We start from the raw sequence: 14,595 nt of genomic DNA on the forward strand, positions 1-14,595 counted from the left end.
AAAGAAAAGATTAGCTTTCTCACCAAACAAGCAAAACAAAAAGGATCTCCATCCAGAACTCTACATTTTTTGCAGTCTGTGTAATGAAACGGCTCAGAAAATAAGTATTTTATATGGCTAGGATTCACAACAGAGCTCAGAAGAATTTGGCAGAGTTTGATGCCAGGATTTCAAAAGTCTTTCCACATTTCTAGCAAAGATCTAAGGAACAAGAAGTTCAAATCCTTTTGGACCCTCCGTGACATTATAAAGAGATTGCAAAAATGTGCTTGTCCTCGAAACTCGAATAGCTAAGCAAAGTTTGCACAGAATCAATATTGTTAGGGGTTTTTTTTTATTGAAAGCAAAGAGACTAACATTAGGAAGGGACCAAACCAGATGTAAAAACAAATTGATCTATTAAATAAAAGTCATGAGGGGGAAATCTACACAAATCTCCTACATAACAGACGACCTTCACACATCTGTGAACAGTAGTTGGGTTATATTTAAAGTTAGTGGTAAATATCAAACAAGAAGCCACACAACAAATGCATCATGAAAACCAGGTTTTCTACCATTTTTTCCTGAAAAAACTGTAGTCACAAAAAGAATAAAATCTGTTTCTACCTCAATCTTTGACTATAATCTCTTTAAGTATGAAACAATTATGGATAAAGTTCCGTAGAGCTCCTTATATTGAAAAACTCAGAACTGACTTGGAGAGTCTTAAGAATGTATGGCTAAGATTCCAGGGCAACAAATTATTAGTAAACTTTCTAACTAAATATAGTAAAGGTATTCCTAACATAAAGTTGGGGTCAGAATAATCAAAACTGTGTTATCCATTATGGCACACAGCAGCACAGCTTTACAACCTATTATAGCTTTTTTGAAGTGCACTTGGATTTTTGAAGAGCACTTCAAGAAATGCAAACTGCCATGTGGTTGGTTGCTATGAAAAAAAGGATACAAAAAACACAAGTTTTACTTTAGAAAGTTTCATCAATCAGCCCGGGTATTGTTGAGACATATTTATTAGCATTTTTCAGGACAATCAAAAAGAACTAAATAGAATATACAAGTTACTCTTAATTATTATATTTTTATAGTATGGGCTCTTATGAAGACCTTTTTTATTATAATTAAGTAGTAATAATATATATATATATATATATATATATATATATATATATATATATATATATATATATATATATATATACATACATACACACTCACCGGCCACTTTATTAGGTACACCATGCTAGTAACGGGTTGGACCCCCTTTTGCCTTCAGAACTGCTTCGTGGCATAGATTCAACAAGGTGCTGGAAGCATTCCTCAGAGATTTTGGTCCATATTGACATGATGGCATCACACAGTTGCCGCAGATTTGTCGGCTGCACATCCATGATGCGAATCTCCCGTTCCACCACATCCCAAAGATGCTCTATTGGATTGAGATCTGGTGGCTGTGGAGGCCATTTGAGTACAGTGAACTCATTGTCATGTTCAAGAAACCAGTCTGAGATGATTCCAGCTTTATGACATGGCACATTATCCTGCTGAAAGTAGCCATCAGATGTTGGGTACATTGTGGTCATAAAGGGATGGTCATGGTCAGCAACAATACTCAGGTAGGCTGTGGCATTGCAACGATGCTCAAATTGGTACCAAGGGGCCCAAAGAGTGCCAAGAAAATATTCCCCACACCATGACACCACCACCACAAGCCTGAACCATTGATACAAGGCAGGATGGATCCATGCTTTCATGTTGTTGACGCCAAATTCTGACCCTACCATCCGAATGTCGCAGCCGAAATCGAGACTCATCAGACCAGGCAACGTTTTTCCAATCTTCTACTGTCCAATTTCGATGAGCTTGTGCAAATTGTAGCCTCAGTTTCCTGTTCTTAGCTGAAAGGAGTGGCACCCGGTGTAGTCTTCTGCTGCTGTAGCCCATCTGCCTCAAAGTTCGACGTACTGTGCGTTCAGAGATGCTCTTCTGCCTACCTTGGTTGTAACGGGTGGCGATTTGAGTCACTGTTGCCTTTCTATCAGCTCGAACCAGTCTGCCCATTCTCCTCTGACCTCTGGCATCAACAAGGCATTTCCGCCCACAGAACTGCCGCTCACTGGATGTTTTTTCTTTTTCGGACCATTCTCTGTAAACCTTAGAGATGGTTGTGCGTGAAAATCCCAGTAAATCAGCAGTTTCTGAAATACTCAGACGAGCCCTTCTGGCACCAACAACCATGCCACGTTCAAAGGCACTCAAATCACCTTTCTTCCCCATACTGATGCTCGGTTTGAACTGCAGGAGATTGTCTTGACCATGTCTACATGCCTAAATGCACTGAGTTGCCGCCATATGATTGGCTGATTAGAAATTAAGTGTTAACGAGCAGTTGGACAGGTGTACCTAATAAAGTGGCCGGTGTATATATATATTATCACAACAGCGTTTAGGAGAGACATACCAGGCTCTTATCATTACCAGGCTCTCAGTTGTTGTATGCCTTGTCCAGACAGGAACTCATAGTGCATAGTGGTCACAACAGAGTGTCTTAAGTGAATTTTCCTTATGTCAAGCTACTGATATTAATGGAAAGTATATGATCACTTAAAGGGGTTATCCCACCAAACAAATTCACTCCATCAGATCCATAGAGATGAATGGAGCAGAATGGACATGCGTGGCCGTCTGGTCCATTCATCTCGGGGAGCGAAAAGGGATCCAAAGGAGGTAGCCATGTTCTTGTCATCTTTGGGGTTCTTATCACTGATACCAATAAGCAAGTTAGGCCCTATCCTGTGTGAATGTATGTCTACATATGAACCCTTTGGTACAGATTTCTATTGCTTGTGAGAAATCACCCATTTCTGTTTTATAGTACGGTATATGGTATTGGAATGAAACTGCATTATTGTATTGAAACTTTACAACACTACTATAGGGGCTCTTTTTTGTCTCTACCCCCTTAAACTAAGTCTCACTCTGCAATCTTTGCTAATCATTGCATCTCACTCTCAATGCTTTACATAAATCAGTACAGGAGTATTCTTTTCTATACACCCTCTATGTTCCTGCAGATGCATCCGAATAGAAAAGACAGATCCAGTAGCGGATTGTCTACTTCTTTCAGTTTTTTGTCTATGGGAGATTTTATGACAGTTACAGTCTCCACCCACAATTTTAGAAAGAACTTATTACACATATAGCCTTAGAGGAGAAAACTACTTCAAATACAACAAATACATCATATAATGTCCATAATATTACTCACACTATACATGCAGTCTATAAATATATATTTATAATAATAAAGAAAACCTATAAATTACACTTTTGCAGTTTATTATGGTGTCCCACAAAATGAGGCCTTTGTATGCTCATAATCCAACATTATTGTCAGTCTTAAACCATCCCAAAATGTTCATAAGTTAAAAGTGTAACATAAGAAGAAGAGGACATAGTAAGACAGACATAACCTTTCAAAAAAAGCAAACAAATCGGTGCTCTTATTTATTTTTACAGTGCAAAAGCTTCACTAGAAGCTGCTGATGTTATTTTTTTAACATGAAGGAGACCACAGAGGTGAAGTTCCGACCCCTTCCAAAACTGCTAACAGCCTTACATGAAAGGCAGCTTCTAAAAGAGACGACTGATTGTCCTAAACATTTTAGTCCTCCTCCAAAGCTTTATTGGCTACTACCTCAAAGCACCCTGGGAGTCTCTATTTATTCAGCTACTTCCTTCCCAGTCTGTTTATGTGTTTCAGCTGCAGAAGTAACCCCTGGGTTGCCAAGGATGAAACCTTAAAGAGGAATACAAAAATCTGAAAATAGGTGTTAATAATTATAGGTTAACGATAAAACTTTTCTGAAGTATTTGCAAGTGTGTTCAGCTGCATAATAGTGCTAAATGTAGGGGGTAAAATTCTTATGTCTTAAAATCAGCAAAACTCCACAGAAGCAGCATTTCAAACAAAGGCAATGTGTATTTTTCAAACATGATAGAGAATACGTTTCAGCTCCTCAATAGAGACATTTTTAAGCAACTGTCAAAATCACATAGAAATGTATATTTATATTGTCATTAATAAAGTGATCGAAATATGTTGCAGGGGATCCCAAATTCCTTAAAACAGAGAAAATTCACAAAAAGCTCCTCAGCAATATTTAAAGTTTTCTCATATAAATCAAACCTGGGAGATATATACAGATTTTTTCTTTTCCTAACAAAAAAGGTGGCAAATTAACTTCCCCTGCCAGCTCTCTGGTGGAGAGGGCATGTTACAAGGGGCCGGGCAGGAACCCACTGGCCTACTTAGTTTCCACCAGGGAGTCAGAGAGGGCCGTATTGGCTATAGGACAACTAGCCGCAGCAGAAATTCCCGTTTCCCCTTAAGGGGCACAGTAGGATATGAAGAAATTCTAAAATATAGTCAGGATAACAAAATAACACATTATCTAACTCAATGTTATTAACAAAAATACAGCACTTCACAGATATAATTCTAACCTGTCTCTATTAGGCCTGGGGTCTACATTTTGGGTGTTCCAGGATACGACCATAAACTCCTGATTATGGTTATGAAAATTAATCTGGCATGAATAGCCTGTCTAGCAGCTACAAACTCTACAGACAAGATAAAGTCTTGATCTAATGGAAAAGGGGGGGGGGGGCATAGCAGTGCTGACTGTTTTTTAGGTGTAAGGAACGAGAACTTTGTGTGTCAGTGTATCTATCTGTCTCATCTCTCTTTTTCTATTGAAAAGCTAAATGAAAGTGTAGAAAAACCCTGTCACATGATAATCTATTCACATTGTCAGCACACAGCATCTCATAACACCCTATAGTTCTTATAAGCCACATAAAAGCCACCATGTTACCAACCCTTTAGCTTTAGATTGTTGTTTACACAAGCTTATAGTACTAGGTCATAAAACAAAGGAACAGACAATAAACATGGAAAAGTGCAGTAGAAAAAAGACTACAGACTGCCTTAATGTCTACAGCTGAAGTCCACTGCTTATTTTTATGAGCCGGGGGCTATTGAATGTTTTTTTATCATTATCCCATATCCAAAGACTTCCTGATTTGGCTCCTCCTGTAAGCGGTGCTGGAAGTCCCATAGCAATAAGTGGAGCAAAGAACAGACTCCTCCCTGTGGCTCCATTGACTTCTATGGAATTTCCAAAAAGTCTTCAATACTTGTGTTCCACAATTCTGCAAATCACAGGAGGTCCAGGTAGTTGTACTCTAGGAAATGTATCCTCTATACTGTGGACAGGGTATAAAAGTTAGTAATGCAACAATTACCATTCTAGCATCTTTTAGGGTCCATGAATGGTTCGTGATGAATCTGTCGCAAAGTGAAGTTTCTGTCTGACATGGAAGAAGGCCTGCATTTTGTTCAAGAAGGAAGGCAGGCTTTTGTACTTGCTGTAAATATGGTATATTCCAGGTGAAAGTATACGTGAAGCACACACTGAGGCAGCTGGACATCCGTTTTGATTTTAGCAGCTGGAAATCCAGATGGTTCACTAACAAATTGTCAACCAATGCATCTGCTTTGTGTCAGATCCCAAAATAATGAATTAATGGGGAGGGGGCTTAGTGTCCCAAACTCTGTACATAGGGCTGAAACCAGCTTATGGAAGCAACTGGTATCGCTCAGAGATAATTCCTTGGAATCCAGCTTTGTTACATTGCTGGCAATACAGCTAATCCCTTCATTATGTCACAAGAGCATTTAGTCCCTTTAAAGGGGTATTCCCGCAAAGAATTAGTAGGCAAGTAACATTGACAAGTTTAACTTTTTCCCTGCCAGCCAGCTTATCAAAACTACTGAAGAGTAAGATAGGTACATCAGAGGAAGACATGAATGTAGGAATTTCAAGGCAAATTTCCACCTTGTAACAGTCACACAAAAGTTCTGCATGTTGTGTGATACTTTGGTCGGTCATTTGTCGATATACACGTTTCATCTCTTGATTTTGGTAATAATTGAATTCTGTTAAGTGGGAATGTGTCAGCAGAATTTAACCTAATAAATGACTTCTAGTATCTTATCAAGTAGATTAATAACATTGAAATCATGTCATATCAAATTTTAACCTTTGAACTAATTAGCAAATTCATAGTATCGTAGTTTATACAGTTAAAAAGACACATGTCCATCAAGTTCGACCAAGGAAGGATTGTATAATGTATAGGTGGAGAGCTCAGCATTAAAGTAAAGCTCCCCCTGCTTTGAAACACCCCTTCTGCTGACATTTAAAGGGGTTGTCCACTTTCAGCAAATATTTTATTTGGTTTATGTAACTTTTCCTTAGACAACATAGCAACTGAATTTGCTGAAATTGGACAACCCCTTTAAGCCCCTGTGTGCATGGATGTCATTAGTTGGCTATAGATGGGCATATAGAGGTCCGTCAAAGCAGAGGGGGTTTCTAAAGCTGAGCTCTGTGTCTTTATACAATCAATTTGCAAGTTGATATTTTACATTATGCCAACAGGCTGGCCCTAAAAGACATGAATTCAATGTCATTATCCTTCTTGATAAGGCCCCAGTAGGGGTTTACAAGTTAGATTTTAGCTGACAGGTTCCTTTTTAAGGAGTCTGAATAGATGTTCTGCTTTTAAAGAGGTCAGTCATGGTAACTGATACCTCCCTTTTACATGCATAAGCATAAAGCACTACCAACTCCTACTAAGAGGCATTCCCATTATAAATATGTGATATTGTTGAGTCCCAGCTCTTGTCACCCTTACCAATGTTAAGGATACGGTCCCTGACATACTTGGGAGGCAACACACACCTATGGGACTTTCTTGGCATATATGTAATATATGTCTGTGTTTGAGATATCATTCTGATCCTCATTCTCCTTGAAAATTTACGTTCAAGACTGTTCTAAGGAATAGCTCTGAAATAAGTTTAACTGCTAAGTATATTTATGACTTGTACCTCCATAAACTGAAATCTGAAATGTTATAAAAGCTGACTAAACAATACAGTTGCCTAACCCATATACAAAGAGAGCAGTTTGATTGCACAAATTGTTGACATTTCTTACCATGAATTCTAATTAAACCTTCCTTTAAATTAACATCCTGTTAGCTTCTTGCCAACCAGCAAACATTCTTAGTATTCATAATACTCAGTGTTAACTCTTTAATACCTGTATTACTAGTGTCACCTTTTATTAAATCATTTCAAGTGCGCAGATAGACAGGATTGTTTCCTACTCTTCCAATATCACAATAAAGCAAATCTACCATTAAAATCAAGCATGATAAACAGTTACTCAAAGATCCAGGCACCATGACTGTGGTAATCTTCTTGTTTTTGTTATCCATGGTCTCCTTCCTTCTAAAATCAAGTTTTATAATTATGCTAATTAGAAATGTAGCTTCACTGGCTGTTACAATGGGCAGAGCAGGTTTCCCCTCCCACTGCACTTCATTTTTTTCTGCTAGATTACACAGGCAGAGGGAGGAGAGAGATAACAGTGGACTAGTGAGACATGTCCTGCTCATTGTAACAGCCTTTGAGTCTTTGGGCAGCACTGAGGGTCTCTGGTAAGGCTTATTTGCATAATTTTAAAGTTTGTTTTAGACCAAAGGAGGCCATGGATAACAAATATAAGACAATTGTCACAGCCACATTGCCTGCATCTATGTGTAAGTGTCCCTGGTTTATCATGCTTGATTTTGTTGGTAGATTTCCTTTAACATTGGTGACTTGACCCAAACACTTATAATTAAATAAAAGATGGAATTATCTAGAGTCAAGATTCTCAATGTCAACCGAGTGCACCTTATCCTTGTCAGGGAAAGCCTCAAAATCAACACAAATTTCTCTAATCAAATCACAGAGGAGAGTGCCTGCTATTTGGCAACTACTCTATTACCCCTCTCCCAAAGGGAATAATTAGTCCTTGAGGGACTAACACTAGATACTAGACTCATAGCAAAGGTATCCTTAAGTAACATAGTATCAGTATTCAGGTTGCAAATGCATCAATCCAAACCATATTGCCAGAGGAAAGCAAAAAATTGACTAAATAACCAGAACCTTGGAGATAAGTTTCCTTCTGGACTGCTGGCCCCTATACTTTTTATAACTATGGTCATTATGGATACAGCCACGCATACAGATTTAGAATGTATTGACCTTATGTAACATATGGTCAGGCATCCCAGGCCCGGAATGATCAGTTAAAATCAAAAGCCATTGATACACATTTCCACATCTAGCATTATACAGCCGGTCCCCTACTTAAGGACACCCAACTTACAGATACACCTCTTTACCCACTGTGACCTCTGGTGAAGCTCTCTGGATGCTTTACTTTACTCCTAGGCTGCAATGAACAGCTGTAAGGTATCTGTAATGAAGCTTTATTGATAATTCTTGGTCCCATTACAGCAAAAAATATTGAAAATCCAATTGTGAATAGGACAATAAAATTTTTTTGTATGGAGCAACAATTACAGTTTCAACTTACATACAAATTCAATTCAAGTACAAGCCTAAGGAACCTATCTTGTAAGTAACCCAGGCACTGCCTGTATGTTAATCCAATAATAGAGTTGTTCTTATTCCAACATATAGTGAGTGGTCCTGACTCCTGAGTAGATGACGAACCTATTGATGGGCAATGTGTATGGTGATTGTCCCAAATTATACATTAATAGGTATAGGGTTGCTTTTACTTAGATATATTTTTCTTAAAAATGGCTAGAATGTCTATGAAGTCTAAAAATACACTATATCAGTAGTGTGAAATCTATAGTAATGGTTTGCAATTCAAAGTTGAATATTTCTATAAACTTAGATATTATAAAATAGTGTGCTGACACCAGAATTTTATGCTCTTTGCTAGATTTAAGGATATTTATTCTTCCAATGATTAAAGAATATGGGAGAACAATTTCACCATTAATCATTTTCTTTGTTAAACAAAAAAGAAAAATAAATCCTTTTATTAGAAACTATAAACATTCTGTTAACAAGAACATCAAAGAAAGACAAATTGCTGCAGGAGTTGTCCACACGTCCTTCTATGAAACATAAAAAACCAGTTGCAGCAAATATAATGTAAGCATTATAATCCCTCTGCAGTCAGAAATTCCAAGCTCTAAGTGCCCTGCACTTTCTGAGACAAAAGTGTTACAAAAACAAAGGACATGTTGAATGGATGATATACTGGTAGCCAGTGATGAGATAATTGCTAGGAATTCATTCTTTTTTTATGTTGACCAAACTTTTCTATAGCAAGATGAAGTTGGAAAAATGGAACCTTTATTGGTGATCTCATATGTCCGAAATATGCACGTAGCTCTGTGGCCTACCGGTAGGAATTCACAATTGAATGCACAGTGTAAGTGGTCATACTTACTAAAATACATGGATAATTCAATATGAGTTTTTGTGATCTGTTATTTGTACTTTTTTAGTTTCAACAAAACTTTATTGATCAATAAGCAAAAAAGATGGCTTACAGTAGGACAGGCGAAACATATGACCCTCACAGGAGGAACAAGTCTACAACAGTCTCATTGGATACATAGGCAGCTACAGTATCAATTGAGCAATAAAGTATAAGAGGAAGGCGTGGGGTAGGGGTTCACAAGGGGGGGGGGGCAGAAAACAAATTTTTTATGACAAGATTGCTGTAAATGTAGTGGGAGAGGAGGGTATTAATGGTTGATGATGCATCGGAGCCTTGGAATTACTGAGAGACCATTATGGTGATAATACTAAAGCCCCCTGAAGGGTAGGGGAGCCCTGCGAGGCGATGCAGGGATTCTGTATCCCTTTGAATTTCTGGAAGGTATTTGTACTTTTTTAAAAAGTGAGCAGGATCGTGGCTAGATTAAAATGAATATTTTTGGACCATCAATGCATCTGGTAGCAACAGGTTTGAGTAAGACTGATATAACATAATATACATTTTCAGCAAATTTAGACTGGTTAACACAGGAGCCTTTGGAGGGCCCAGACTTAACAGCAAGCCCTAAAAGGTCACCTGACAACAACAACATTTAGAGTTGATCAATTGCTAGTAGGGGTTTCTATAGGATTTTCAAGTTTTCTCCTTGGTAATAATAATAAGCATTTATATAGCACCATCAAATTCTGTATCATGTGGTGTGTACACAAACATAATTACCTTTATGATGCAGTACAACGCATATGTATATGTTCTTCAGAGGTGAAGAGTAGGTGCTTAGAACAATCTCTTAATACAGTCTTTATTTATTGTTTATGTCTGAAGCTTTACTCACAATATCCCTTTCATCCTTGCAAAATTAAGTTAAACTCAACTTTAAACTCCTGGCTAAGCTCTAATACATACCAGCAATGGAATTGTACATCAGATGTGCAGTCATTGCTTAACACTTTGGGTTTGGATCTGAGCAGCTGGCTCATTTCATAGGCACCTGGTAGTTATCAGGGAATAGTGTGTAGACTTCTTTGGCAAATACTCAGAAGTAAAGAAAGAAAACATGTGTGTCGATGGCTATGACCTTACAAAATGGATGCATTCCGTGCTCATCTCAAGCCATGTGAAACAATCAGGCTCATCTCTGCATACAACTACTGACACCTTTTTTTTTAACTTATGAAGGCAAAGCAAACAAATTTTTTAAAAAGCTCAGCACCTCTATGATCTTTCTGTGAATTCTTTGTTGTTGGACTGATCTATTCTCCAGCCCTCAGATAAACGTATTTGCTTTATCTAGGTCCTGAAGTGCTTAGAAAGCTGTCATTAATCAAATAGATGAATGGAAGGAGCTTATGTGTTGAAATGAAGGTTCCCCCAGTAGAGTGACACATAGTTGTGCTCAGAACAGATACAAAGTAGTAAAACAGGATTTAATCTTATTGGAAAACAAGAATGTTCTTATTGCCATCATAAAAAAATGGAAACCAAGGAAGACAAAACAACAATGTGAACTTACTTGTAGTTTAAGAATTACACAAACTATCCCAAATGCCTGCACACCAATGATTTGCTCTCGATTACTAAAAACTAATGTATGCTAAGTAGTAATTGGGTTTCAAATAGCCATAATGCATATGTATTTTACAGTGCATAATTTGTCTGTAATTACAGTCAAATTGCCTGCCGAGTCAGAAGGCAGCGTCATAGGAATGGATGCTGTTGTAAGTTTACTTCATTATTAGACATTCAGTCAGGATAAGACGTAATACAGACTGCAGGATACATCTGCATTATGTCCATCTGTCCACTCTTACTTTCTTAAATTTTTTATTTTTCAAAAGTAGGATAGAAGTAGGTCCCTTTCAAAATAATAAGGTAAAAAACCAAAGGATATTACAACATCATTGAGTGAAGGTTGCTCATGACTACAGCTTATAGAATTACCGATTTGTGAAAGAGACACCATATTTTGGAATAAATCGCCTAACTGAAGGTTCAGTGCAATTTACTATAACCCTCACGAAACCGGACTTATAACAATTATTAAACAGCATTTGTACTGCTTTTCTATCAGTGCCATGGAGCTACCCATATTAGCAAGGTTCAATTCAAGTTTTGAAAGTAAATAAATGTTTAGATGAGTTCTGTTTTCTAATGTCAAAAACCTTAAACTCCAGTGGACTACTGTTTATTCCTTACAAAGGACAACTGAAACATTGCTAACATGCAACTTTAAAATGATTGTTGATTTATAAACAGTTCCAATTGAATAAATTGTTCCTGAAATGGATTTTGCACAATATTACGTCAATGACTTACCCTCTTAAACCCAGTTTTGTGACTAGAAATATTTGAGGATTTCTGCTTGGCAATCCAGTCTTCTAGGCCTTTCCGGGCCAAGCAAGCATTTACTGCAAAGCTGTCACCTACAAAAAAAAGTCGTAAAACTGTAAGTTCTCAAACAGAATTGAACACTCAGTTCCCCACTCCAACTAGCAGATCTATTTTGTAACATCCAACACTGACTTTGAAACACCAAATTGAAATCTGCATGCAATTACTGGTTTACAGCAATTACTGGCATCCACTTGATACACCACGTAGAGTAATGATAAAAAGAAAAAACAACCACAAATCCCTAAAGACCATTTGAGAATGATAGCTGTCCTGGGGTACAATCTATCACTGTGGATCAAGCATGACCTTAATCAGGACTTATTGTAAACAAAGCTATTAAAAATTAAGTTAGAAAAGTCTTTGAATTCACAAAAACACTTTGACCATATCAGTGATCTAAGACATTCCAGAGAATTAGACTAGATCACAGGAAGCTAGCATTTCAAAGATCGACTTTAAGTATTGGTAAAGCCTAGTTTATGGGGTCACTGACACATGAAGGGATTAGACAAGGACTGGTCACAGATCAAACACTCTTAGGCAGACACTAGTCCATCACCAGAAGTTTCAAATCCCTTATCAGCAGTTCTTGATAAGTTTAGTGATAATTCGTAATACCCATATCCAACTATCCCAGTTACAGTGATTAAAATGCTTTCAATATTGCATTTGGGCCAAAGTCTTATTTTCATACCATATGCAACATTATTAAAAGTATATGTGCCGAAGTTGAGAACTTGAGAAATGCAATTGATAAATTTGGAAAGTATCGATAGACACTTACTAACTACTGCATGTCTAATGCCTTTAATGTAATAGGATATGTGAGGTCTTACATGAATATGATAGACAATGACGATTCTAGACATGGGATGTGACCTGGGTTCAGTAGCCAGGCTTGGGTGTGCCTCAAATTTGCCCAGAATGGGCAACCCATCAAATGCTTCTCCATGGGAAAAGGTCAAGCAACATTTATGACATTATCATGATTAGATAGTTTTCTAAGACCTTATTTACAACTCTGGACCATTAACTGCTGACCTCTAATGAAGGGTCTACATTTATGCAAAGGCTACCGAGGTTCAGCAAACAGCCCAAAAACAGCATTTAATAACAAATAATGGATAATACTATAGGTTATAATTATCACCCCTCACAATCAGTAAATGTGTGAAAACTTTCTATTCTCTGCATCAAAAACTCCCCTAACGAGTTTATACTTCATGCCCAAGTCACACTACTCCTGTTCTGGATCCAACCACTGATGAAGCAAACATCTCCTCTAGGTTTATATGTCACTTTGGGGAACACAATTGAGTCCAGATCTCCATAACATAGAGATAACTATTCTGCTCTGATATTTTTTGGTGTTAGAAACTTATGTAATTAAACAGAAGTTAGGAGTTAGGTTTACATGTATCACAGCAGGACATCACTTCTTTAGATGTAGATGACAGAAAGATGACAACCTCAACTGAGAAACTCGCATGTGATGTCATTAGGAAGTTTTATGTCACTTTTTGAGTATTAATTTCTCAAACAGTCAAAGAGGACACTTTTACACTATAATACAAAATACATTTGGCATCTTATACCTAGTCCGTCAATAGTTATACCATGGGTTTGACACTCTCACAAATTACAACTTTTATAAAAATGAAATAAAAAGAATAAGCAGCAAATAAGACAGACCGGGATGAGCAGGCAGTAAAACTAGTGAGTCTGTCTGGGGATTTAATTTCCTACCTTCAGGACTCTCTCTGGGTTTGCAAACTGCAGCTGCCAGTCAGGAGAACCAACATGAAGTACAGAAAAGAGACAAAAAGAGATGATTAGATGATTGACGGCAAGAAAAAAATCTCTATATACTGTGTATCTACACACAGAGCCACTAAAGCCCATCACTCACCATGTTTGGAATAAAGTTTCCCCATCTCTCAACAGGAGAACCCCAGATCCTGTACATTAGATGTTCATTACAATCCAGTGCGGCTTAAATCCATGTGATTTCCACAAGGAATACGAATCCACAACAACAGATTATTATAGGGAGCAGCACCCTCCTAAATCCAGAAAGCAGAAGCAGCTGAGTCCCCTAGAAGCAGTGACACCTCATGCTATCCTCTAAGAAAAGCTGCAGCTCATTCTGCCAGGCACACACACAGTCTACACAGAGTAAGGAGGAGTCAGGGGCTGGGAGTGGGGGATGAAAGGGGAGACAGAAGAGGAGGAGGAGGTGGTGGGAGAGGGGAGGGGATAGGAGTAAGGGTTGACAAAAACAAGTCAGAGGAAAGAGACTATCAGAACTGAGGGGAGAATTAGGGAGCATGAAGTCATTAGCTTATGTTTGTAAATAAAGTTTTAATGAATCACCTTTAAGAAATACTTAGGTCATGTAGAACGCTACAGAAGTAAAACAACATTGCATGGTAAGTATGCTACCTATAACAAGTTAAAAAGAAGCAGCTTCAGTTGATTTCCTTATTGGAGAAGGTTTACATCATTGAGGAGGTTCCCCCTGCATCAGCGCCCTCTCTATATACCAAAGCAGACAAACAGTGGCTTTTATCTTTACCAGACCTCTATATACCAGACTTGTATGGTGCAGTTAGTGCATATATGGATGTTATATAATTAGGTGACAGCAGCTTCCCACCAGGGTCTGTGATAACGCAACCTCTTTAAATAAGTTGTCTGGTTTGGCTTGTGAGATTGTAGGTTTCCACTTGATAAGCTTATGCTAGTGGTC

At 37.8% G+C, this 14,595-nt stretch overlaps 1 protein-coding gene across 1 annotated transcript in view; it reads right to left on the bottom strand.

The window, feature by feature from the left end:
- The window catches only part of NKD1 (NKD inhibitor of WNT signaling pathway 1), a 67,712-nt gene extending 53,686 nt beyond the window's left edge, over positions 1-14,026 (bottom strand). Inside the window, exons 1-3 of the mRNA XM_072117692.1 lie at positions 13,756-14,026; positions 13,593-13,625; positions 11,769-11,875 (exon numbers count right to left, since the gene is read on the bottom strand). Of these exons, the coding sequence (XP_071973793.1) occupies positions 11,769-11,875; positions 13,593-13,625; positions 13,756-13,780 (165 nt within the window). The 5' untranslated portion in view covers positions 13,781-14,026. The remainder of the gene's footprint in view (positions 1-11,768; positions 11,876-13,592; positions 13,626-13,755) is intronic.
- Between the last annotated feature and the right edge of the window lie 569 nt (positions 14,027-14,595).

Source organism: Engystomops pustulosus, chromosome 7 (genome assembly GCF_040894005.1).
Source record: "Engystomops pustulosus chromosome 7, aEngPut4.maternal, whole genome shotgun sequence".
In the NCBI taxonomy this organism is placed as follows: domain Eukaryota; kingdom Metazoa; phylum Chordata; class Amphibia; order Anura; family Leptodactylidae; genus Engystomops; species Engystomops pustulosus.